Raw genomic sequence first — 27,886 nt, forward strand, 5'->3', positions numbered from 1 at the left:
GCCAGGAGAAAGTACTATCCAGCCCCTCAGATCTGCTCCAGCTCCACTTCTAGCTGCCGCCCTGTCCCCACACATGGCTGCTTTTCAATCAAGGAAAAATCACCCCAATTACATATATTCCCTTAAGCTGTATGTCAGAAGCCAGTTGTAAATGCTTACTTTAGCTGCAACTTCAGCACTGATCTCTTCTTGAGTTTCTGCTAGTCTTTTCTTTGCCACTTCAGTTCTTCTGTCACAGTCGGCAATGAATGACTGCAGGTGATCCATTGCCTAAAGATGAAAAGATTATCACTACCAGACAGAACAAAGTCAATTAAACCAACAAACAAAAAATCCTTGTCAAAGCCATGGTTGAGAGTGTGTGGGAAGTACCTAATAAAACTTATTTTAGGTCCTCTTCGTCACTAGGAAAAAAGGATCTTTTTAATCCATGTTCATCTCCGAGAAGAGCCTAGAGAGTTTGCCTCACTTGCATCTGATGAAGCAGGTCTTTGCCCACAGAAGCTTATACTCCCAAAAATCTGTTTGTCTAGGAGGTGCCACAGGACTTTTTGATGCTTTTGCGGACACAGGCTAACACAGCTATTCCTCTGATACCTCAACTAAAATGCTTCATCATGGGGATTCTATATTTAGAGTTAATTAACATGGATTAGTTTAGCAAAGGGTACAAATATGCCTTTATTCCTATGGAATAAAAAGGAATTAGGATCTTACAATAGGACTATTCAAAGCACAGATAACTAATCCTGGTACAGTAAAATTCCTTTAATCCAGCACATCCGGAACCGAACAGGTACCAGATTACTAAATTTTCCGGATTACTGGATGTCACCATAACCCCACACCCTAGTTCAAGTCCCCTCCCCACATGGTCACAGCTCACCACCCCACACTCTTGCATCTTCACTACCCCTGTGCATCCCCAGCTTCTTCACCGTTCGCGCAGGCTCTATAGTGCTGCTCATATGTCCAATGGCAGAGGAAAACAGGCACACCTGCCTGCCGCCAACCCCCCCATGAGTGGGGCCCCAGAGGCCTGCAGAGCTTAGCGTGCCCTAGGCTGGTGTCATGGTGCTGGGGACAGTGGCTCCACAGGCTGCTTCACCATGGGGGTAACGGACACCAGAGAGCCAGGCCCCACCCAGCGTGCATGGGGCTGAGCCAGTTAAAAGGGGACAGGCTGCACAATCAGAGTATGCTGAGCAGGGGAGAGGGGCCGGTGTGTTCCGTGCTGAGGGGGCAGAGCCTGGGTAGAACCTGGGCACCGTAGGCTGGGTCAGGCCGAGGCTGCACTTGTAACCCAGCAGCAGGTGCCCACTCTCTCTGTTCCTGTGCGCCCGAGGCTGTCCTGGTCTTTGCATCGTAATGCCTGTACGTGGAGAGAGCAGGCAAAATGGGAAGTATTGCACAGCCAGCTTCTTCACCCCTCCTGCAACCCTTGCGTATCTCAGGGTACTAGAGATGCAGAACCATCAGGATTTCTGGACCACCAGAGGCCGGATTAAAAGAATTTTACTGTATATAATCTGTCACCCTAGATACAAAACAGAAATATACTTTTGATTCTGTGGACAAGAGTAGCACCCTAAAGCCTCTCCTCCAAACATACAAATATTACTCCTAAAGAAACTCTCAGTCCTGTGCACAAGCAGAATTCACGACCCTTCCAAATCTTATCTTTTCTTCACAAAAAATGCATTCTACCAGGGAGGTGCTACAGTTGTGCTTTTTGCACATCAGGGTTTGCTGTGGAACCAAAGAGGGTGGCCACTCACTAGCCTTAACAGTTGATAGGGAGAGAGCTGAGGCTGCCTTCCCCTCAGTGTCCAGCTCACAGAACCAGCTGAGGAGGCACGTATGGGGGAGGTAAAGAGAGTAGGGCACAAGGCACTGCTGCTGAGGAGGGTGTCACTGACTGGGATTCAGAAGGACTGCGGGGGCCTGAATGAGAAAGGGGTGCAAGGACACATGGGGGCAAGGTTGCAGGAACCCACTGGGATGGGAGACAGATTACTACTCAAAGTTTTGTATTAATACAAAAGAACCTCAAAGTTACAAATATCTCAGGAATGGTGGTTGTTTCTAATTTGGAAATGCTTTATACTCTGAACAAAATATTAAGCTGTTCTTTTGAAAGTTTAAAACTGAACATAGACCTTAATACTGCTTTGAAACTTCACTAGACAGAAGAAAAATGCTGCTTTAGCCACCTTTATAAATGAAAAGCGCAGAGGTGATTTTCTTGCCATGTCAAGTTCTTATTTTATATATATATTTTTAAGTTGTTTACCTTTAACACAATACTGTCCTATTGGTCTTTTGGAAGTAGGGAAATCCTTTGTTGCTGCCTGACTGCACACTTCTAGCTCCAAATAAAGGGTGAGATTGACCAGTCAGTTCGTAACTCTGGTGTTTGTAATTCTGAAGTTCAACCACATGCCAAAAAATTTCCTGAATCTTTTTCATTGTCTGTGTTGTTACTGACACATTTATAACACGTATTTTGAAATAAAATTTCCCAAATAACTGAAACTGGCATGATGCTGTGTTTTGACAAATATGCACAAATTTAAAATACTGCACACAGAATTTTTGTTCTCTCGTGCAGAATTCCCTCATAAGTAATTTGTAATTAGCCACTTGTGCACTGTAATGAAAGACAATCAGTTCTGAGACAGGAGTTGGTGGCAATGGTCTGATGATGTTCAGAGTTACAGATAGCAGATATGGGCTACGTCTACACTAGCCCCAAACTTCAAAATGGCCACGCAAATGGCCATTTCAAAGTTTACTAATGAAGCGCTGAAATGCATATTCAGCACTTCATTAGCATGCGGCCAGCCGCGGCACTTTGAAATTGATGCGCCTTGCTGCTGCGCAGCTCAGCCCAACGGGGCTTCTTTTCGAAAGGACTCCGCCTACTTCGAAGTCCCCTTATTCCCATCAGCTCATGGGAATAAGGGGGCTTCGAAGTAGGCAGGGTCCTTCCAAAAAGTAGCTCTGTCAGGACGAGCCGCACGGCGGCGAGGCGCATCAATTTCAAAGTGCTGCGGCCGCCCGCATGCTAATCAAGCGCTGAATATGCATTTCAGCGCTTCATTAGTAAACTTCGAAATGGCCATTTGCGTGGCCATTTCGAAGTTTGGGGCTAGTGTAGACATGGCCATGGAGACTTAATTGTCTAGCCGCAGACAGTACTCATCTCTAGTCACAGACTAGCAATGCAGATTGGAGGCATAGCAATAGTTAGGTAACCATCACTGTAATAATGCACGAGCCCTACCCTTCAAATCTACAGTTTTGTGGACAAAGTTTACATTCACTATACTCAGTACATTACATTTATTGACTGTGCATAACCAGTTGTAATGAAAATAATATATTTGAAGGAAAAAACATACATCAAGCTCAAAGAAAAAGTCTTGCTCTTTGGATGCAATTTCATAATCTGCTCTTAATGCCAGGTCATGCACCTTCAGACATTCTCCAAGGTCCATTCTCTGAAAATAGACAAAAATGATTATTTGGGGGTGGAGTGGAAGAAGAGAAATAGGTTAATTTGAAGCACAAATATTATAGCAAGAGAAATTTGCACAATTTCTTCAACTATTGAAGACTGAACCATTTTTCTTTATGTAATTTATTTTAGTACTGCTACAGATTATTTCGGTATTGCTACAAACACAATGTGGCATTTGAATGAGTACAGCATGCAGGAAGCAGTAGGAGAAGAGAAAGAGCAGACAAATGACCAGCATGGCCAGATCCAATTTGGGCTGTATGTTATGGGAAATTTGTCCCATGCTAGTTTAATATGTTTAACTAAGCAAAGTTCATGAAAAAGACTTTAGCACCCAACATCCCGTACTTAGCTAAACAATTTAAACTAGCTGGGTAATAGATAATCTGCAGTGACCGTTGTTGGCCCACATAAGAAGAGAAATGATTTAGTCTTGATCATCCTTGAAACTGCAAGAATCTAAGCTTAATTATAGCCAAGCATTATTTAAAAATCATTCCTGGACAGGTTAAAGAAGAAGTCCGGACGAAATCTCCCTCTCCCGCAAAGATTTTCATGATGACTAAAGACAAACCAGCAGCTTAAGTGCATGTCTTAAGACAAATTAAAAAACAAACCAAACTGCAGCTCCTTAAATATTTCATCTTTCACCTAAAGCAGCACTACGACTTATGCCCTGGGAAGGTGATGAGCAATAGGAAAGAAGTAGAAAATGAAATGGATGGAGACAATAACCATTTCACCTTATGAAGGAAAAAAACCTGCAAGGAGTAGAGAACGATGCACCAGTCAGGGTACAATAACTAGCAATCAGATTTCAAATCTGAAACAAGATTTAACTACAATAAAGCAAAGTTCTAATGAAATCAGCTACCAGTGGGTATGCAAGCAGGCAAGACAAATCAGTTGGTTCATAACGAGAGAAGGAACAGAGCATTGCCCAAAACACCTTGTTGTCATGAAAAAAAATGAGATTTTGCAAATGCATCTGATCCCTAGATGCGAAAATAAAGAAAAAAAACAAAATAGGTTACCCAACACCTTCACTTACTTGACTAGCCCCCAATAATATTTTTAAAAACAGAATTAGGAGAATTATCTTTACATCAACAACTTAGGATAATGAGAGATATTTCATCAATAAATGATGAAAAGTATCTGCAAAGATGCAATAATTTGTACCATTTAAGCCACTTGTCGGCAGTGGCCATCAGACTGAAAACTTCTCACACATGCACTTGTCAATATTCATGAACAGACATGAGTATGGTCTGAGTGTGGAAACAAGTCACTGCCCTCGTGTAAGAGTGATTTTACATTCAAAATAAAATGTTTAAACCAAGTTTTAAGAATTTGTTTTTTTTTCTTCAAACTAAGCACAGCATTACAAACGGGGGGAAAATTTGAAAGCCACATGATAACTGACTAATTTTCAAGACAATTTCACTTTAACAAGATACCTAATATTTATAGCCAAAGGTTCAGACATTACTGGCCTTGCAAATTACAAAGGTAAAACACTTCAGAGAATAGTCTCCAATAGCTCAGTTCAGTAAGAAGTATGTTTAAATGTATCATTTTAAAACGTTTGTGGAAAAGTAAAGAAAAATATTTTTGGTTAGCTAAAAGAAAACCAAGTTTTTAGTTCTTTACATAGTCATTAATATTTTTTCCCCTTTAGGACTGTATGTAATTATTGGGCTACATAAGAGAAATATTTTCCCTACAATTGCTGCACAGGACTTGGAGACAATCATGGTATTAATTACCACAAGTCACCAAGAGTTAGTGACCATGAAAGTTATTATGCAAGTCTGTTTTCCATGCTAGCAGATTCCAATTCTTCATTTAAACTGGAGTTAAAAGATATGATTAGGAGAATAGTGAATTATGTTTTGACAAATACAATCAACATTAGAAAGTGCCTACGCTTGCAGACTCTCAAAGCACTGCACATTATGTCTACAGCATTCTAGAAATTAGGACTTGGTAGACTATACCAATTTAAAAAAGTTAAAACCTTGGGTTTAAAAGGGAACTACGAAGTTTATCAGCACATTGGACAGCGTTCCCCCTTTCAGGTATATACATGTAACTATCTTGATTTGGTGATGTGCTGTAGAAAAAAAATGACAATATTTCAGCTTATGTCAGTATGTCCAGCATAAGGTTGAATGATAAATCTGAAATTTTTCCAATTAAGAGTACAAGGAAAATTACTTACACTTGAAAATAATATATTAGACTATTAAAGCCATTAAAAACAAAGTTTTGGACATAAGAATACTAAAATTTCATTAAGTTTCTTACACCAACCTTTGCAGACAAAAGCAAAACCTTACTAAGCCAAACCTGATAAGATGATGCACATGTTGGTGTGGCAGACCTCAGCCACATATATTGTGCAGCAGAAAGATACAGGAAAGTCAGGTGGGACATATGGCTGTGCTTCCTCAAGTCACATTTACATTTTGGAGGACCAGAACCCTAAAGATAACCATAATTTTTTAGATCTTGGAATGGAGTTAATATTGGTGCACGGGTCACTCTGGGTGGCTGTTTTTACACAGGGCACTTTCTTCAAAAGTGCCATGGTAACACACAGCCGAAAATATGCTAATGAGGCATGGATGCAAATTCCCTGTGCCTCATTAGCATACGGTCATGTGATTTGGCATCTAGAAGACCATTCTTCAGTACTCCAAAACACCGTGTAGAAGTGCGGCCCCGGGGGAGCTTCCGGAAGGAAGTCCTTCTTCCGGAGGCCCCTTCTTCCCAAACATTTTAGGGAACAAGAGGCCTCCGGAAGACGGGCTTCCTTCCGGAAGACCCCTTGGGGGCCGTGCTTCTAAACAGTCTTCCGGATTCCAAATCACATGACTGTATGTTAATGAGGCGTGGGGAAGAAATGTGTAGAAATGGCCGGTATGTCTACACAGCAAGGTTACTTTGAAACACTGTGTGTTATTTTGAAATAACTTTGCGAGTGTCGACACAATGCAACCACTATCTCAAAATAATTTCAAAATAGCGGTTGGTTTATTGTGAAATTGGTAAACCTCATTCCACAAGGAATAGCATCTCTCTCAAAACAAGGACTGTGCAGAGGGAATAGGAGCTATTTAGAAATAAACTATTCTGGAATACTTTATTTCCAAATAAAGCTGCTGTGTAGACATAGCAGTGCGTCCAGGCTCTCTAAGCTGAATTAGGCTCTATTGTGTGTGAACGCACTATTTCAGAATAAGTTTTGCTTATTTTGGGGCTTCCCTGCAGTGTAGACATATTACTGTAGAATAGCTTATTTTGTAATAGCAATTTAGGAATAAGCTATTCTGGAATAACTGCAGTGTAGACAGACCCTCTGAAACACCAATGAGACCTTTGCTAGACTGACTCGATTCTTCACTGTGCTGAGACTCCAAGGATGACAAAGTTTGGAAGCTTCACTGAAGTTACGACTTTTACACAGGCTCAGGTTTTTACAGCTGTCATATGCCATGAGAACCAGGGGACTATAAAAGTAGTTGAAATAGAACTGGAAATGGAGAAAGAAAATGTTAATCAGGACAGACCTTTTATTGTATGTGTTCTGACCACAAATCACAGATTTCCCATGGGCACAGAGCAAAGTAAACCCTGAATCTAGCAGACCCCATTTTACCTATCATCAATAATAACAGACATCTGCTATCCCCCCTCCAAAGAAAATAGGATCCCCGCAGCTACAGGGTGTCTGGCCCTGGCTCAGAGAACCGCTGCCACCAGGTCCCTCCCATTCCCCATGGCTGGGACTTCCACAGATGCAGGGTTCCTGTTCAGGGCTGGGATTGCAGCTGTCACTGCTGCCAGATCCCCCTGATTCCCTGCAGCTGTGATTGTTGCAGTGGCTGGGTTCCCCCCATGGCTAGGATTGGAGCCTGAGGTATCTCTGCACCCTGCCCTAAGCATGGGTGGCTCAGAGCCAGGAGGAGCCCCCCAGGCTCACCGCAGAGCGTGGGCAGCTCAGAGCCAGAGGAGCCACCACTCCCATAGTAAACCCTCAGATATAACAGACTCTCTCTTTTGAGATTTGTCCCTTCCCCCCCACTACTCCGTTATATCGAGGGTTTACTGTACGTTGTGGTAGTTCATGCTTTGGAGGCTGAAGAAACTTGAGGGTCCAGATGGCTCTGAAGTAATATATAGTTTGCCATCAGATCACACTGAAGGGCTGGGACTGCGTAACCACCTTTTGTTCTCCGTCACTGTTAGTGACCTTTAAATGTCTTCTTAACATCACCCTTATAAGTCATGATGGTTTACAGAAAAATGTAAAAGCACAAACAGAATGGCTATAGCACTGGAAGTTCCCATGTGAATATGATTTCAAATATTCCAGTCACCTGTAAAAGTGCAAGAGACATAAGTCCTTCACCTCCACCACAGCATCTGCTACTTCTCTCACTGAATGTTGGATGGAAGTCCTTTGCTAGCCAAGACCCATGTAGCAATATTGAACTGGGGGCTAGCAACATACTTATATGGTGGGAAAAAATTCTTAAAGGACAAAGCACGTCCTGCTGTGGAGGTCTTGCTTCCAAAACCACAGCTTGTCATCAAATCTTGCCAACAAATATAAAATCCTTCAATTTTTCTAGAAAGATTAGCAAAAAGATGAGGCAGATTATAGGACAATTTCTTGAGTCCTCAAATTTCTTAGTGCCAAGTCAGTCAAGTTTGGGACTTTATCCATCTGTATGAAGAGATCTGATATGTAGGCTCTTTTGGGAAACAGTTTTATCACCCATTTTGTGTAAACATGTACATGAGGCCATGAGAGTCAGTAAGGAAATATGGACTGTATTGAAGTCAATATACTCAACTTTTCATTCATGTAAAAGTAAGCTGGTCCAGTGAAGTGAATAAACCCAATCTCTTTAAAAAGACAAAACAGAGGAGGACAAGCTTGAGTATTAACCAAAACAAAATTGAAGCAGTGATCGTGGGCTGGGTGTGGAACTGAAAGATGAATACAGGTACCCCTCGATGAGGAGAGCATCCACCATTTGCACCCCCAAACTAACTTGTAAAACGATATGATTCATGGCTGCTTTTGGCATTTTAGCCAAGAACTGTAGCTAAAGAGTTTTCCCCAAAATCTGGACCTAGCAAGAGTGACATTTTGGTTCCTTTACAGACTTTGCTATCATTCACTTCTTTGTCACCCTGAGAAAAGACTGATGTAAAACTGCACACTACAGGGAGTTGCAAAAATACTAAGCAGAAACTGGAACTAGTGAACAATGTATACAGTCATGTGATGAGCCAGCCATAATGTAGCAACATATAAACAATAATTCCATGCCCAGCACTGCTTCCTGATAAGTTTCTGGGAGAAGTTCAAGATATCCCTTTCTAGTAAGCCTTAAAGGGATTGATGTCTCAGATATTGTACCTTTGTCTTCTACTGTGGCACTATGGAAGAAAGGAAGTGCTTCTATAAATGAAATGGAGCTTTTTGTGAAGTGTAGTCAATTATGAAATTCAGTTCCAGTTTTGATCCAGTCGAGCCAGAATCTTTTTTCCCCTGGACATACTGGAAAACCCACATTTTCTAGTAGGCACAGGAGGTCCTAGAGACTTGATTTAAAGTTACTTTATGATGTGAAAAGGACAGAGTATCTGCTTCTTGTGAAAGAGGCTACTAACTGGAAAAAGCTCAGGACTTAAAGCAAAAAAAGTATTAGATTTTTAGTTAGGCATCAAATTTAAAATACCCATCTAGTGTCATGCTGACCCACAGAATTAAAAATGCACATTTTACATTTTTCAGATACCTATAGGGTGTGGAATACATGAATTACAACGGCCAATTTTTACCATCCTTCCCTGCCGTATCATACACAGGGTAACTTCAGGACATTGTTGCAAGGGCAAGAGTAAGATTTTACAGCCTTCTGTCTGAATGGTAAGAGATAAAATGGCTGGCCAGCACTCCAAGTGTGACCAATATTGAGCAGGTAAAGTAAAAGTCTAGTCAAAGCTCTGGCCCATTTTAACAATATGTTTTAAGTAATTATATTTTAAGTTATTTTAATTATGCAGCAAAGTATGTTGATTAATGGAATTTAAAGCATAATTGAATACTCTTTTCCCTGCCTTTACAGCCACCAAAATAAACCACAATATTTACCCAGAAATATTAATAGTTTTTTTTTTGCACTGATTTTGGCCTTTATTTTTGTTGTTGTAGTCAGAAACAATGAAATCATAGGAAATGTAAATACAATAAAAATGAAAAAGAGCCATACCTATGTATTAATGACCTTATATTTATTACGTATTGTCTGAAACTTTTCTTATTATTAGTATTCTGGTATTTCATTTATACAGAAATTTAAACAAACTCTGTAAAGCTATGCATAAACTCCATAGGTTTTGATTTGCAAGCCTTGTCTAGTATACAGAGGCCAGTGCAGTGCTTACATTTGCAGGCTGCACTTGTGATCACCGTAAGCGCCATACCAGTAATTACAGATTTAAAACACCACCAACATTGTGAAGAGTTTGTAATTAAGCCCATGTATCAGTTTTTATCTATCTGAAATTCTCCAAGACAAAGTACTGGAGATATAAATGGTCAAAAAAAAAACCTTATACTGCAATTGCTAGTGGGAGAAACACCACTTTTTATTCTGAAAGACTCAAATGGAAAGAGCTGGGTCGATTAATCTCAAACTTCCTAAAAATTCTCTTCCACCTGAAACCTATGGGATTAAGGCCTGCATCCACGGAATGCCTGATGAACCCTGTGCCCATATAATCAGGTTGCAGGAGCAGGGCACCAGTTTGGAAAATGCCTCTCTGAAAGAAGAGATTTGAAGACAAGGGGAAGACTTCAAAACCAGGTTTAGAATGGACATTTTTTATAAACAAATATGAAGTCATTTTCTGGTGAACCATGATAGCTAATATACTACAGCTTACGACATGATCTAGTATAGGGGTCAGCAACCTTACCAAGGAAGGGTAGCGAAGTCTGACCTTTGACCTCTATGTACAGCCCAAGTGGCAGCAATACAATTTAAAGTCACTAATAGTCCTAATTACAACAGTTTCATTAATACAGATGCAGAGATTTACTGTTTAGGTGGTGGTTGGTAGCATTAGCTGGTCTTTTGTTAAGGCACAACTGGCATTGCTTTGAGATGCTCTCAGATGTATGTGGGAGGAGGGGCGGGACTGAGCTCCCAGCTTGACTGCCAATGAAAATTGGCTTGTGCACCACTAGTGGCACATGCGCCAGGGGCTGCTAACCCCTGATCTAGTATCACCTGATAAAAACCTGAAGATTGCTTTGAGTAAACAGACATTCACTGAGACAGAATTTGTTTTGGTTTCGTCCTTTTTTTGGGGGTGGGGGGGGGAGAGTATGTTTAACCTTACTTTTAAACTTTTTCAAACAGGACCTACTATTTTGGCCATTCCTTCAAGGTATTTTCTTACTTCCATTGTTCCTAGAGCAGCGATTACCCAAACATAGATCACCATTAAGATCTTCAATGGGTCACAGCATGGGTGGCTCCGCGCCACATGGCTCTTTAAGGAGCTATTAGCAGTTCCTGCCAGTGCTGACTCCTCCAGCTCCCAGTACCTGTCCTGCCGCACTGAAATGGAACTCAATTTAATTGGTTTGGTGGCCAACAGGGGGGATCTGGCCATTAAACCAATTAAACTGAGTCCCATTTCAGCACAGCAGAGAACTGCCCATGTTGCATGTGGAGGAAGGGAGGAGGGGGGCTGCAGGAGGTGGCAGTGGTCCAGCCAAGGAGCAGCAGGAGCCTGCAGTAGTGCTCGTGTGAGGTAGGTTTGTGTGGGGGGAGCGCGAATCAAGATTTATAAGCTTTTTCTTCCAGGGGAGAACCTCCACACGCGCCCACACCCAGATACATTTTTAAATTGCCTTGGGTCAAAGTCTTACTGAATTGTCAAAATGGGTGGCCATCTCAAAAAGGCTGGGAACCACTGTTAGACTAAGAGAATTAAAAAAAAATTTCTCTTCCCCCTCTCCTATAATGCCAGCTTCTCCTGCTAGAATATAGACATTTGACTGACTGATCCCTCCAGTGGCTTTCAAAGAAGAGCTTGCCATGATTTCTAGGCGAACAGTTTATTCCTCAAAGAGATGTTTTAGGTTGACCAAAAATAGTCATAAATATACTGAACAAAAAGCACACCGAACATTTCAGTAATGCCAAAATAAAACTTTTGTACCAAAAATTGTTCAGACTGTCATTTTGACCAAAGTCAATAAAAGGATTCACAAAACAAACACAGAAGGAGTCTCCTTTGTATGCTTTAGATCACTAGTTAGGGTACATTCACATGAGATGTGGGAGACTGAAGTTCAACTGCACATTCTGTCTAAGGAGCAGAGCTGATGTGAGCTAGTTCAAATCCCTTCACCTCATCAGTCAGAGCAGCAAACTGAATTCAGGTCTCTCACATCCTGGATAGTGCCCCAGTCACTGGCCTAAAGCTTACAAAAGAGGCTCCTCCTCCGGCTGTTCCATGAATCGTTTTCTTTGCTTTTTGCCAAAGTACAAGTCTAAACAAAATTTTACGAGACAAAAAAATGAGACATTTCACTACTACTGAGACATTTCAATTTCAGCTTGAATTTTTTGATTTTTCAATTCAAAATTTTGCTTTCCATTCAAATAAATATTTTTGACCTACTGAAATTGCCAGTGAATTTAAAAAACCCCTTTATTCATCATGGCCTATTACAAAGTTACAGGGACAAAAGATTAGAGAAGCATGTTAATACTCATTTGAATGGCAGGAATGAAAAAGAGATACTGTTTGAATACGTTCTACTGTGTTATTAACATTCTCTCTCTCTCTCCAGTTTAACTCTGACAGCTGAATAGTCATTAACAGAACCTCTCACAATAAACTTTCACCTGGCTACATTAATACATCTTATATACAAATATGAAATTACAAGTAAGAAAACCATTTTTATCCTTTCTCCACCATAGGACTCATCACTTAGCAATAGTTACAGGAAACTGACAGATGTGCTTAAATTCCCTTCCAACAATATGGAAAGATGTAAATTTTAGAGACATCCTGGTCTAACATAAGGAAAACAGAAACAGAGGTACTGGTTTGAGTATTTTGCTTGTATCCCCAATCAAAACAAGATTACAGCTGATGTATAGTGACATCATTTATATAAATGATATGACATACCTTTGCTTTTGTTTTATTAGACAAAACAGAGGCTGCTAGGGGATTCTACACATGAAAACAGGTAAGAGACACATTAAGTCTAAGGAGTTTGTAAACAATATGAAAAGAGGACTTTTCAAATCTCCTGGTTTAGTCATACCAAGCGCTGTTTCTTCCTAATTGCAAAGCCAACAAGTTTGTTGTGGAGTGAGCATTAGCTTCTTTTATGAATTCCTGCTCAGCCTTCAAGTTTTTGTTTAAAGCCATTTGGTTTTAAACAAAATACAGTTTTATACACCTTAGCAACACCAAATACAAAGTTGATATAGCAGCCTGGCTGAACGCTTAGCAACACTGAATGAGGACAGAGATATGAAGTGTTGCCACCTCTCAAGATTTTGTCTTGAGATGAGCAATACTTTGTGGAGTTTGCTGATCATGTTACTTAGAGCACCTGTTCTTAGAACCATTGGGGGGGAGGGGGGAGCTGCCCTCATGGCTGGTCAAAATAGCTTGAAGATACGAGTTCTAAACTAAAAACAGAAGACAGTTAAAAAAATCTCATGGATTAGTTAAGCAACTGATAATTTGGGGTCCAACTTACTTTTGAATGTTTGAGTGCGCTCAGGCAATTATGGAGAAAGAGTCTTTGTATGGGCAAAATCAGAAAAGTCTGAAAATCAGCTTGTCTGAATGTAGAGTCACTTACTAGAGATATACTCACTCACTCTCCTGGCATACAATGGCCACTGACAACAGGGTCAGAACATGATTAATGATTCTACCACTCTGTTCTCCGATATCTTTGACAGAACTCTAATACTCAGTTTTAGGTTGAAAGAAATTAAGCAGTTCCTTGGACCATCCATGGCTCAGAACCACTATCAACATGGATTCAAGGTCATGCATGTAGAGATCTGGACTATTAGAGGACCTGTGTGAATGGTCTTTGATCCTTAAGGAAGTCTATACAGCAGGGTCTCAACATTTGGGAGCGCCACAATCGCAAATTCAATTATTCACAAGTGGCCTCACTCCCCCAGGGTTGGGAGTGTCGTCAGCAGACACCACTTCCCTGGGAGCTCCTAGCCCACTCACCCCCTCATTTGCAAAAATCAACATTTGCAAGGCAGAAGCCTCGCAAATGTTGAGACCCTCCTGCATATTGGGTTTCTGCCAACATATGGAATATTCAGGGATATCAGGAATGCAGGGGCAAGATAAGAAAGGCAAAAGCACAAAATAAGCTCAAACTAGCTACAGGCATAAAGGAAAACAAGACGACGTTTTATAAATACATTAGAAGCAAAAGGAAGACCAAGGACAGGGTAGTCCCACTGCTTAGTGAGGAGGCAGAAACAGTTACAGAAAACTTGGAAATGGCAGAGATGCTTAATGACTTCTTTGTTTTGGTCTTCACTGAGAAGTCTGAAGAAGGAATGCCTAACATAATGAATGCCAGTGGGAAGGGGGTAGGTTTAGAAGACAAAATAAAAAAAGCACAAGTTAAAAATCACATAGAAAAGCTAGATGTCTGCAAGTCATCATGGCTTGATTAAATGCATCCTAGAATACTCAAGGAGCTGATAGAGGAGGTATCCGAGCCTTTAGCTATCATCTTTGGAAAATCATGGGAGACAGGAGAGATTGCAGAAGACTGGAAAAAGGCAAATATAGTACCCATCTAGAAAAAGAGGAATAAGAACAATGCAGGAAACTACAGACCAGTCAGTTTAACTTCTGTGTCAGGAAAGATAATGGAGTAAGCAATTAAGGAAATCATCTGCAAACACTTGGAAGGTGGTAAGGTGATAGGGAACAGCCAGCACACATTTGTAAAAAAACAAATCATGTCAAACCAATCTGATAGCTTTCTCTGATAGGATAATGAACCTTGTGGATAAGGGAGAAGTGGTATACCTAGACTTCAGTAAGACATTTGATATGGTCTCACATGATATTCTTATCAATAAACTGGACAAATACAACTTAGATGGTGCTACTATAAGGTGGGTGCAAAACTGGCTGGATAACTGTACTCAGAGAATAGTTATTAATGGTTCTCAATCCTGCTGGAAAGGTGTAACAAGTGGGGTCCCGCAGGGGTCTGTTTTGGGACAGGTTCTGTTCAATATCTTCATCAACAACTTAGATATCGGCATAGAAAGTACACTTATAAAGTTTGCAGATGATACCAAGCTAGGAGGGGCTGCAACTGCCTTGGAGGATAGGGAGAAGATTCAAAGTGATCTGGACGAACTGGAGAGATGGTCTGAGGTAAACAGGATGAAGTTTAATAAAGACAAATGCAAAGAACTCCATTTAGGAAGGAACAATCAGTTTCACACATACAGAATTGGAAGCGACTGTCTTGGAACAAGTATGGCAGAAAGGGACCTAGGATTTGTAGCGGACCACAAGCTAAATATGAGTCAACAGTGTGATGCTGTTGCAATAAAAAGCAAACATGATTCTGGGATGCATTAACAGGTGTGTTGTGAGCAAGACAAGAGAAGTCATTCTTCTGCCCTACTCTCTGCTGGTTTGGCCTCCGTTGGAGTACTGCATCCAGTTCTGAGCACCCATTTCAAGAAAGATGTAAAGAAATTGGAGAGGTCTGGAAAAAAGCAACAAGAATGATCAAAGGTCTAGAGAACATGACCTATGAAGGAAGGCTGAAAGAACTGGGCTTGTTTAGTCTCGAAAAGAGAAGATTGAAGGGGAACATGATAGCGGTTTTCAGATATCTAAAAAGGGTGTCACAAGGAGGTGGGAGAAAACTTATTCTTCTTGGCCTCTGAGGATAGAGCAAGAAGCAATGTGCTTAAACTGCAACAAGTGAGGTTTAGGTTGGACATTAGGAAAAAGTTCCTAACTCTCAGGGTGGTGAAACACTGGAATAAATTGCCTAGGGAGGTTGTGGAATCTCAGTCTCTGGATCTATTTAAGAACAGATTATGTAAATGTCTATCAGGGATGGTCTAGACAGTACTTGGTCCTGCCATAAGGGCAGGAGGCTGGACTCAATGACCTCTCAAGGTCCCTTGCAGTCCTAGTATTCTATGATTCTATGTTCACATTCAATGCAGAGAAAAGAAATCAGGATGACTATAGCTGTTGATTAACCTTCAGCTCACTTGGAAATTAAGCCAGACAAGATCACACAAGTTCACAGTTCTGCCCACCAGTGAGTTTCTGTGCCTTGGTGCTGCAGGCTTCCTGAGAGGGTCATTTCCCCAGAACCACAAGAAGGTTCATTTAACCTCCTGCTCTGAAAGCAAACAGCAGGAGAGATCATGTCAACTCCTCCCTCTAGGAATTCCTTCACAATTGCTGCAGATGAAGGGAATAAATTACTCAGCTTTTTCATTGGGTTCAGTGCTACACAGTAAGAGACTCTCTTAAGGATTCGGTCTAAATGAAGTAGAAAAAGCATTGCTGATGAAAATGTTTAGGAATAGGTAGCTATGCTTTGAGGGGTTTGGTTCTCCTGTGGTGCCAAATCCTTGGTTAAAAGAGAGGAATGCTCCATGAAATAATCTAACATGTTGGTTCTCAAACTGGGGGTGTGAAGAAATTCCAGAGGTAGGGGGTGCGAGGCAACACAGCCCCCCAAACCTCAAGAAATGCCAAAAATGGAGGCAGCACTAGCTTCCTATGGCTTGGAGGTGGGATGGGGGGCGTCCCGCAGCTGCACGCCAGAGCTGGCAGCTCAGGAAGTGCATGCACTGCTTCTCATCCATGAATACCCGACGTGTTTTCCTGAAAAGTCAGGCTTGTTGCCTGCCAGCGACCTCCTTTTGCCTGCTACCTTCCAGCGCAGGGGAAGGGGGATGCAGTGGCATGCCACGCAGTTCTCAGTAATGATACCTTGAGACCCAGTTGTCTTGAGCAAAACTTGATGAGAAACCACAGCGCCTTGACAGACAAACCAGAAGAGTTTTTGCTGCTAAACTTCAAAATCTGAAATGCACGAAGCTGCACACAACTGGAGCTCTTCGTGTAATATCAGCCACAGCAGTAGAAGCATCTTATGAAACGTCATTGCTCATCGCTAAAGCCAAGACAGCGAGCATAATCAGAACAACTCTTGTGAAACCTTGCCTGTTCAAAGCAGCTGATATTGTGCCTGGTATCAAAAGCAAGAAAAAACTGCCAGAAATTTTGCTTTCTGACAAAATTCCGTGAAATGTTACATTGGAGACCTGGCAAAAGATCTTAAACTTCAAGTTGTAGAGGCAGTGTTGGCCTCTCCTTTTTTTTGCAATTCAGTGCAACTATACCACTGATGTAGCACAATGCTGTCAGCTGCCTGTCTATATTTGATTCATTAACACTGGAACTGTGAAAGAATAATTGCTTTGTGTGAAGGAACAGATGACCACATCAAAGGCTTCTTTTGTTATGAAAACAATTTCTAATGTTTTTGAAGAAAATAGACTATCATTGGGAAAACTGGTTGATGTATATGCACAGATGGTGCTCTGGCGATGCTTGGCTTTTGCTCTGGATTTGTGACATTGGTGAAAGAAAAAAATCCAGCTGTAATCACAAATCAAAATCATACGTTGACAAACATTGGCTGCTAAAACCCTTCCAACCAGGTGACCTACGTGACTTATTGAATTTGGCCATCAAAGTTGTCAATTTTGTGAAGAAAAGCACTATAAATGAGATGTTTTGCAGCTCCTTGTTTAGATTTGGGAGCAGATCATAAAACTCTTTTGTTTCACATGGAGGTATGATGACTTTCCAAATGGAATATGCTTTTGAGATATTTTAAACTGAAAGACAAAGCGGAAATTTTCCTCAAGCAACAGAAAAAGGCAGCGTTATATGATTCATTTACAGACCAAACGTTTCAATGTTCACTGGCACACCCTGGGGACATTTCTGAATCTTTGAACAACCTCAATTTGAAGCTGCAAGGAAACAACATTGGGAACATTATAGAGCGCCACAATGCCATCAAAGCATTTATGGAAAAAATCCAGTTTCAGAAATGTCTAACACAGGCACAGACGCCTAATTTTTTGTCTTTCCTGACATTTTCATCACTCGCTGAAAATGAAGGTTTCCAAAAACTTTGTAAAGAGGATGTAAAGAACAAAATTGTGTTTCATCTGGACTACCTTGGTGACAAATTCATCCACTATTTTCCAGACAAATTTTCTGGCAGCCTCATTCATAAATCAGTACGCAATCCATTGAACGTTGACGTCTATTCATTGCCAGAAGTATTGTAAGAACAAGCATTCAAAATAAAATATGATTCGAGTGCAAAAGGTAATTTTGAAAACTCAAACTTGGAGGAATTTTGGATAAAATATTTCCCAATCTATTTGAACGTTGGAGAAGTGCTAAGTATTATTCTTCCGTTTTCGTCAACGTACCTCTGTGAAAAAAGCTTTTCAAGTTTAGTCACATTAAAAACACAACAAAGAAATTGACTGGATGTCACAAAGCATTTGCGTTGCACACTTATGTTTCAAACCTAGGATTTCCCAACTTGGAGAAAATCCTTCACATTAATTTTTTTTTCTGCTATGTCTGATGTTAAATTATATTTTTATTAAATTTTTGGGCCAAGCAAAAAATATCTGTACCTATTTTTAATTTTAAATAAAATTTTTATACCAAATTTTGGTGTTTATTTTAAATTACAAACTGAATTTTTGTTAAAAGGGGGGTTGGATGATGGTAAAGAAGAGGTGAAGGTGCATGAGAGTTACTCAAAAATCAAAAAGGGGGCGTGATGCCAAAAAGTTTGGGAATCTCTGATCTAATAATACAGCATTTAGAGTAGGGAGGTCCAAAACAAGGCAGAAGCCTTCAAAGCATGGTGACAATGAATGCATTTGAAATCAGAATTAAGCTTTTTCAGTCTTCTTGAATCAGTAAGTTTGGACCACACCCAAAAGGAGTTTTTATGCTGTGTACAGGACTTTGAAGCTCATCTGTAGATTAATGTAAAGCAGGCCAGGAAGGTGCCTGTCAATGTTTTAGAGCTTTTTTTCTGTTTTGCTATGAGGGTGAGAAGGGAAGAATTATCTGAGCAATTAAGTGTTAACAACGTGTCTGAATGCAGAGTTATGGCATAATACTCCAAGCCACAGAGGGGTAACTGTGTTAGTCTGTGTCTTTGCAAAACAAAGCGAGCAATTCTGTAGCATCTTAAAGACTAAAAATTCTCCAAGCCAGTTATACTAAGAGGGATCTGTAAAGAATATCAGACTTGCAGGAAAAAAAACAGATGAGAGAAGCAGGTATTAACTCCCCAGTATTTCCATTCTCCATGTTTCCAAAATAATAAAGCAAGCAGTGGGTAAAGGTGGAGCAATACAAGCCAGTATTCATAGATCATCATGGGTTTCCTGACTCAATGGCACACAGAAGGATTTGAGAAAAAGCGTGTTAGCCATGGTATTCCTGGAGTGCTGCAACAAGTCTGGTTTCTGAACATACCAAAAAAAAAGAATCCTTCTCAAGGTGAGTTAGCGACATGGGGATCAACTGCTTTATCTTTTAGATAACTTGAAGCTGAGGGAGAGAAGGGACCTGTTGAGCTTACTGTAGATTTCACAATGGCTTTCCAGACCAAAACAAAACTTAGTCATGCTGAAGTAAGGAAGAGGTCTGTTTTACGTAATGAGGAAAGACAGCTGGAACACAAATGTTTGTGTAATACAGTGAAGTGACAGATGTAATCTGCATAGGGCCTGTTCTGTTCTAGGTTCACCTCTCTAGCTTTTCTCCTACCAGTATGGAGGGTAATGGATTTCTAAGCCCTCCTAATCACCCCCATATTTTGTTTACTTTGCCCTTTTTCCTTCTCATTATTTTCTGTCTCTGTTTTTGAAAGGGTCCCTCTAGAAAAGGGAGGGAGAAAATTGCTACTTCTAGATCACAAGTACAGAGAACACAAGGATTGCTAAAGGAGAAGTCTGTCTGTGTTTTCTCTGGGAGCCCTTTGTGCAGCTGAGAATACTGTGGAGATGGGCCCTGAAATGTTCTTTGGTCCTCCTTTAGGAGTTAAGGTAAAGTGAACCAGACACCATGGCTACCTGGAAAGTACACTTAAGGACAGGTGAACCAGCCATCAAGTCTACTAATTTCACTTCTTTTAAGTAAGTTCCCAACAAGTTCTTTAATTGTTTCTAAGCTCTATTTAGGAAAGTCTCTCTGAAGGACATGCTTAAATAATTGAAAAAGAATGCAAAGAAAACTGGTGAAGAAATATAAAAACAGGCCCCGCCACAAATGGCCTCACTCAAAAGCCTTTTCCAGAACTGCTACTGATTATCACTCTGAATCAGAAAACATATCCTTCTAGCACTGGGGAAATGCTGCAGGAAATCCATCAGGCCAAAGGAGCCCTTCTTCTACCCTATAATACTTAATAGTTATAAGAGGGAGGGAAGACAGTAAAAAAATCCATCCAGGAAAGAATAAGCAGAGAAATCTCTGGCACATGGAGGCAAAAAACAAAAAAAACAAACAGGATCCCATATGCAGAGCTTCTGAAAACATGGTATATAGTTTTTTGTTCTTTTTTTTTTTTTTAAAAAAAAAAAACAAAACAAACCTCCTCCAAGATCAGTAGAAATGGCAGAGGCAAGCCAAAAATGGAAAGTGCTACTTTGTCTACATGAGACATCACACACACCTAACGACACAGTTTCTATTACAAAATATTTAATACCCAAACATGAATTATTTCTCTCTAACCCTTCCAATGAAATAGAGGTTACCTGAACAATCGGCACATCTCTGTAAGATATAACAGAAATACATGGATGGCAAGTATCTGTCAGGATTATATATACACATACCCACACACATTTTGGCTATGGACAAAACTGTGCCATATTTTGGGCAACATTAGACGGAAAATGAAGACAGACATTTAAAAAAAAACTATCAAGTTAAACGTCAGAAAGAGGAATGGTGCAGGCATATTAAGACTGACACAGAAGAATGGACTTCTGTTTGTGTTCCTGTAAACAACATACAAGATTAAGCTACATACTGTTCCAGAGAGGACATCATGAGGGCAGCAGTTTAGGAGGTGGCTCTTGCATACTCGGTCATCACTGAATTTGATTCGCTGACGGGTTGTGTCCCCTGAAATATAGAAATAAAGACATGCAAGGTTAGAGAAATGGAGGCACCAGGCTGCTTTTGCAAGTTTAATGCTGCAAGTGTTAACAATTCCTTTACCCCAATGAACAAGGAAAACCTAATGGAAGCTAAAATTTAAAAAGGATTAAGTATCCTTTAATTCATAGCCAGACTACGTATTAAACTAAATGTGTTGCTGCTTAAATATAAGCTTCCACTTTTCCCCCCCAAGTATTTTAAATATATTTTTAATGAAAAAGCAGTTTTTTGGGTAAACACACTTGAGTAGGATAGCATCACTGCCATGAAGGTGTGTTTTCTAGATTTTAAGTCAGCTTTCATGATGGATTTGAACTTGGCAGTTAGCATATAACAAACACATAATAATACACACTTAGAGCCTCCATTGAACATCATCTGCCCTTTCTTCCATTACTTTCTTCTCTGATGCAAAGCAGCCCCTTACTTCTGGTGGGGGCAGGGAAAACAGAGGGCAAAAGAATTAAGTTATTTAAACCTGAAAGAACCAGTCATACCAACAGACATTGCCTCTAGGTAACATTTTTACAGAAGCTTGCAACCCGCATGTCATAGATTCCATCTGCTGCATGTTGCTGAACTAGAAGCATTTTAATTCTATTTTCATAATGGTGTAGCTCCTGCATCTCAACAGAAGCATCAACCTGCTTACCACACGATGAGCTCCAACTGCAAATTTAAATAATTCCATCTGTGAACAAGGTTGGGTACTTCAGTTCCAAATAACCAATTATTGAAGGGGGGGAGGGGTAATTGCAGGATTTTTCCTTAAAAAGTCATAATGGAACCGTCGCTATTCCATTTCTGGAAGTGAGGTCACTCAAAGATTGTTTTTTTTTCCTGTAGAGATACAGGAGTTATAAAACATCTCAAAAAAAAAAAAATCTCACAGAGCGCATCTATCTACTAATTAAAATACAATAACCTCCCAAGATCCCTATTAAATGAAAACCTACTGGTGAATTACTGAAGCAAGGACAGCTGTTGGAGTAAGAGTACAATAAGTTCAGTCTGCGACTTTTCCCCACCCCACCATTACCAAAGCACATTAAATAGGGTGGCTAAATTTTTCAGTCATCAATGTAGTCACTTCTCTAGTCTAATAAACCTGATACAGCTGAGAATTTTAAAATCTACGAAATTGGTCACCAAGCCCAAACCATCTGTGTAAGTATACAATAAAATGGCTACAGCCTTCATTCTATTTCATCTTATTTTAAATATCACTGCTATGCACAAAACACTAAAATGTAACATTTTCAGATGGGCTGAACTTCATTCAAGTGTTTAAGTATCTCATGTTTTGGAAATTTTCATTTGTTTAATTTGCCTGTCGGATGCCACAAAATCTTAAAACCAGTAATTCACAGGCTAGAACAGCTTCAGAGCAGTTCAACAATAGGTTTTCTAGAGGCTAAGTCTTGAGTTTTACCAAGTTATTTGTAAAACTAAAAATTTTGAATAATCCCTTATTCAATCACGCCTGCTACTGTGGTAAAAGGTTTTTTTGGGGTGGTCCATGTTTTAAAATACATAACTGCGTTTGTTCCACATTTATTAACACATCTGAAAAGTTAGTTATAACTCACGGCTCGGCGAATGCGGGACCTTTCTGACACTCCCTTGCAGATTGAAGTAGGCAGGCATAGATACATTGAACCTTTATAAATAAAACAAGGGGCCAGATTGTTCAGTTTGTATAGAATAGACTCTGCCAGCAATTTCAACACAGCATCTAGAAATACATGTTGACTGTAAAGATTCTTGTACATAAAAACAAATGAACACCACCAACTGAAATGTTAAAAAAGACAGCTGATCACCTACTAGAACTACTGAGAGGGATACTGAGACTGGAAAGTAGCTAAGGACTTAAGATCCTCAGGTCTAGTCAGATAGGAGTGATTTCAGAGCTGCAATAGGAGCATTCTTTTTACCTTTTCCAGAATCAACAGCTGAGGGTACAGCAGCAAAGTACTCAGTCTCTCTTGCCTTTCCATTACATGGCACGTGAGACTGAGGAAGAAGGGATGGGACAATACAGAGAAAACAGGTAGCTACAAAAATTAATGCATGAGTGACAACAGCTTTAGGAACCTGTTCCACATTTATTTTCTATGCACCACTTATGGACTTTATTACTTCTTCACTTTAGTATCTAAAGGTTTCCTGTGTAAGATGATCTGCATATATTTTGTTCTGCTCTTTCTTGGTTATAAAATACTGGTTTAATATATATTTGGATTTCTTTTAAATTGACACTGATGCCATCATATGACCCTTTTTTCAGCAAAGGCTCTTGCAACAGTCCTAAAGGTGGTTAAGCTCTGAGTTAGTTCAAAGAGGGTTCATTTCGCAGCCGGATCCCTTAAATAAAAAAATACTGTGTCTCAAATGTGTTGTGAACAGGTGCTGTCACAAAGCTGCACAGATGACTTGGAAGAGCATAAAAGGAAACTCAGTCACAGATGTCGCTTGCTCCTAACCCACAGATGACCTTCTGCTTCGAAAAGGTGAGGGCCAATTTATTATGTGCCTTCACTGGGTAAGGTGTGAGAGGGGGGAGAGAAAAGAAACCACCACAGGCCTGTAGCTCAATATGCTGCGAAGAATTATATTATTTTGAGAATTATTTTGTAATGAAACAGATATTCCCTCCTAGAATTTCTCAATGACCAAATAAGTTGGGTGTGAGTAAGCCATGGTTCACAAGAGTTCTAATATTCAAGATGAATATTGCTCTTGGTCTGATTGGATTGATATAAGCAGCCAGAACATTCACATTAACATTACCACTTGAACAGTCACTAAACAATCCTATGCAATATTTATGCATATAACCTTGTATTTTCACAAGGGAAAATCTAAATGCTAGTAGCAATAATTTACAAGTGTTTTAAACTACCTTAATTAAATAAAATTTACTTTCAAAAGGGAACATTAACACTTAGGAAGAAACCAAATTCAGAGCTCACTGCATATACTAATTTCAAAGTGCAGTTATTAAATTAGCTCAAAAGAGGAACTATATTTAAATAGGCTCAGGTAGCTGGTCAACAGACCACTTATTTGGCCCTTAGCAAATATTCCAGCAAAAATGGCCTAACTTTTTGATTGCACCATGCTGCCTTTGGGTGGGAGTTGGGGGAGAGAATTCATTCTGTTGTGTTTCACATTTTTCTCAAATAAAATAACTCAGGTAAGTAACTTATTTTTTCCAACTAGAGATAAAGGTACTGGAGACCAAAAAGCCTTATCAATCTTTGTAACTATTCTAATAAATTTGTCCTTTAAAATACCTGACTGACTATTTTTGATACTGGCCAATTGATGGGGCAATTATTATTTTCATCAGTCAAAACCTATTGTAAACTTTGCCTCTGCAAAGTACAACATGCTTGATCTTCAGGGCTTACACTACTAAATGACCCTTTTAGAACCTTAATAAATGTGTTACAGAGATTAGCATCTATTATATTATCTCTTTTAGTGTTCCTCATCGGACTGTATTTATTCTTTTGTGTTGATTTAAAGTAGATTAATATGGAAACCTCAAATGATTTAATTTAATTCACCTAAAAAAATAGCAGCCTCAGTTTTGTTCAAGGTATCTGACCCAAACCATATTTCTGTGATGTAGTACACAAGGGTGAGCGGGAGATCTTTAAACAGAAATGAAGCTATTCAGTTAAAACAAGCCAAATGTCAATGATGTTTCTCCACCACATTTCCTGAGATGGATGCATACAACACTCCTAGACTAATACACATATCAGGAGGAGATCAGATGCCAAACAAGGGCAGTAATAATGCAATACTAATTTTAGGGAATTGTTTTGCTGCAATAAAAAATTACTAAGATACAAAAGCTAACAGCAAAGACCTAATTATACTGCTGAGCTTTATGGAAAGTCTAAGAGCTCAAAACATCCTTAGTAACCGCAAGCTATCAAGATGAATCTTTGTACGTACAAATAAAAACAAACACCCTCCAAAAAATCAAACTTTGCTGTTAACATCCACTATTTTCCTTCAGTTCATGCTTGAAGGAAGTTATAGTACATTTTGACACTTGATTTTGGCAATATGTTTGCATATAACATATCTTTTGCAATAAAGAACTACCTACAAAATAGTTTCATTCCAATCCATCATCTCTTGCCTGCAGTATTATAACATACTATGGAAAGCAATTTATTTCTTTCCATTTTTAGACACAAATACTCTACCAAGAAGTAACATTCAGCACTAAAGCTTAAAGCAACAATGCACAAGTGCAATGCAACCAAACACAAATGGCAATGTCTCTTTCCATTTGGAGTGCAGGATCGAGCTTAAATTCTTGGTTCAATAAAAAAAACTCTGATACCAAGACAGATTAGTTCCCCCCCGCACTGCACATAACTTATGCACCTAACATCTACATTTAATACCTTCTTCAGTATTTTAGCATAATATATTAATAGGAATAATATATTCTTAGTGCACTACCCTTCATATTTCACACTGTGTCAATATAAAGTTGACATCTATATACCACAGCCAAGAGCAGTGGACTTAAAACTTTCTTCTGAATATGCAATGCATCAAGAGGGAATATTATTCCTATGCATGCCCCAAAAGGCAAGAAGCTACCAATTTACTTTTATAGAGATGTTGTTACAACAGGATCTTCAGTCTTAGATCTCAACTCAGCAACCTGAAACTTACAAAGGTAAGTTCTTAAACATTTTTTATATTTAAGGAGCAACAGCGGCAAGGCTGAGCACAAGTCAACAGCTCAGTCTTCCAATGGCAGATACATGCCATTCGCTAAGTATGACCTCTGCCTGGGGAACCTCCCATCAGTTCCTGATTATGAAGCAAACCTGCCAAAAGAAACAGTCCACTAGATATTAAAAGTGTACACCAAGAAGTGAAATAAAATTAAGCTGAAAAAAACAAAAAAGATAACCTCAATAAAAACACCTTCCCAAGCTCTGAGGGAGCTGTGGGCAGGTGGGAAGAATCCTGTTGGAATTGGTGTCAGAGAAGAACTGCATGCTTCTTTAAAGATTCCATTGAAACAAGCTTCTCACTCCTGGAGAGTTAAAAGTACATGGGATGTCCCAAGAGAGCAAGTCTGCAGAACACATGAAGTCCTGTGGTACCTTATACATTAAGGCTGTGTCTACATGGGCACAAATGTTCAAAACAGCCATATTTTGAAGATCACTAATGAGGCGCTGAATTGAATATTCAGCACCTCATTAGCATTAGGACGCTTTCGAAAGTGCACGGGGGTCCTTTTCGAAAGGACCTGTACCTTTTGAAATCCCCTTATTCTAAATCAATGAGTGGGATAAGGGGATTTCGAAAGGTATGGGGTCCTTTCGAAAAGGACCCCCGTGTAACTGCACTGAGCCACGCGCTTTGGAAGTGCTGCGGCCAGAAGCGTCCTAATACTAACGAGGTGCTGAATATTCAATTCATTGCCTCATTAGTAATCTTTGAAATGGCCATTAGCATGGCTATTTCGAAGATTTGTGCCTATGTAGACACACTTTGTCAGATGCATGAGTGGGGGCAGGTTTCAGAAACCTCCCCCCACTCTTGCATCTGATGAAGCAGGTCTTTGCCCACAAAAGCTTACACTCCAAAGTATCTGTTAGTCTATAAGGTACCACAAGACTTCTTGCTGTTTTTGAAGACAGATTAACTCAGCTACCTCTCTGATACAGAGCATGTGAGTAAGTCCAAAAGCAAACGTGTGACCAGACAGGTTTATAAAGAACAAAATTAAACACATAATGGAGGGATTGCAATCTCCCCTCCTTCCATTATAAGACAGACCTGATCATTAAGATATTGGCCTTGAGAGATCACAGTGACCTTTGTTTCCTTACCAGTCTGCAATGACCAAGGGGATAACAAGGCATCCACCTGAGACGTCAGCTTTTACTATCATATTATCCACACTGAAGGTCACTTATACCTCATGCTGGACCAGGTCTACATCCTTGAGCATTAAGCTTCTGGAGATTTACTGATAGGTTGGAGGTGGTTGAGAAGGGGGATATGACCTATGTGCAAATCACAACAGCAGCTGCTTGCTTGCCACTGTTACATTCATACACAACCAAGCTCTCATTATGAAGAGTGCAGATTTAATGAGCAATGTCCTCTGGAAAGATATACATCAGCTACTTTCAGAACTGCAAGATAAAATAGGTGTGTGGTGGGTCTGCCTGCCTCCTCCCATCAGCTGCTCCAAAATAAAATTCAAGAACATAAGCGTTTCATTGAACAGATGATTTCTGAACCAATATCGAAGTCCAATCGAGCTATTCTATATAGCTTCTGCAAAACACAGAGAAGAGCTTCCCTGCAGAGTTACCTTGATGCTCCTCTCACAGGCTGTGCCTACACTTGCACTCCTCTTTCAAAAGAGGAATGCAAATGAGACACTATTGATCTCTCTCGCTTCAGAAGAGATTCATCCAAAAGGAAAAAAAGCAGCATAGACAGGGTTCTTTTGAAAATAAACCCCATCTTTGAAAGAACCCTTATTCCTAAAATAAAATGAGGAATAAGGGTTCTTTTGTAGACAGTTTATTTTCAAAAGAGCCCCATCTACACTGTTTGTTCTTTTCAAAAGAATCTCTTCTGAAAAGAGATTATGTAAATGAAGCATGAGATATATAAATCAGCGCCTCATTTGCATTTTCAATTTCCCTCATTTGTATTCCTCTTTCAAAAGAGGAATGCAAGTGTAGATGCAGTCTCATGGAAATAAAACTTAGCCTCAAAGAGTCTCTTAGCTCATCATCATAGTCCTGAGCCTGAAAGTACCCAAGTGGCTGCCACTGTTCAGTTCATGAGGAAAGATCTGTCTGGATCACGGAAACTGCCTTGGAAAGCATCAACTTTCTTGTAGTCCGAAGTGCAAGAGATACTTGAAACTGTAGCATCAAAACTGGAGCCATTAAGCACTGAAAGTACTAG

The 27,886-nt window shown here is 39.9% G+C and overlaps 1 protein-coding gene across 4 annotated transcripts in view; it reads right to left on the minus strand.

Moving 5' to 3' along the window:
• The window catches only part of LOC142021549 (putative RNA-binding protein Luc7-like 2), a 66,089-nt gene that overhangs the window by 17,697 nt on the left and 20,506 nt on the right, over nucleotides 1-27,886 (minus strand). For 3 of the 4 annotated variants that reach the window (XM_075010533.1, XM_075010504.1, XM_075010523.1), the window contains 3 exons: nucleotides 20,772-20,866; nucleotides 3,405-3,503; nucleotides 160-270 (listed from right to left, as the gene is read on the minus strand). In XM_075010533.1, coding sequence (XP_074866634.1) covers nucleotides 160-270; nucleotides 3,405-3,503; nucleotides 20,772-20,866 — 305 coding nt within the window. Of the gene's footprint in view, nucleotides 1-159; nucleotides 271-3,404; nucleotides 3,504-20,771; nucleotides 20,867-22,491; nucleotides 22,563-27,886 lie in introns of all 4 variants that reach the window. The other variant, XM_075010512.1, reaches the window with a different exon arrangement.

This window comes from Carettochelys insculpta, chromosome 1 (genome assembly GCF_033958435.1).
Source record: "Carettochelys insculpta isolate YL-2023 chromosome 1, ASM3395843v1, whole genome shotgun sequence".
Lineage (NCBI taxonomy): Eukaryota > Metazoa > Chordata > Testudines > Carettochelyidae > Carettochelys > Carettochelys insculpta.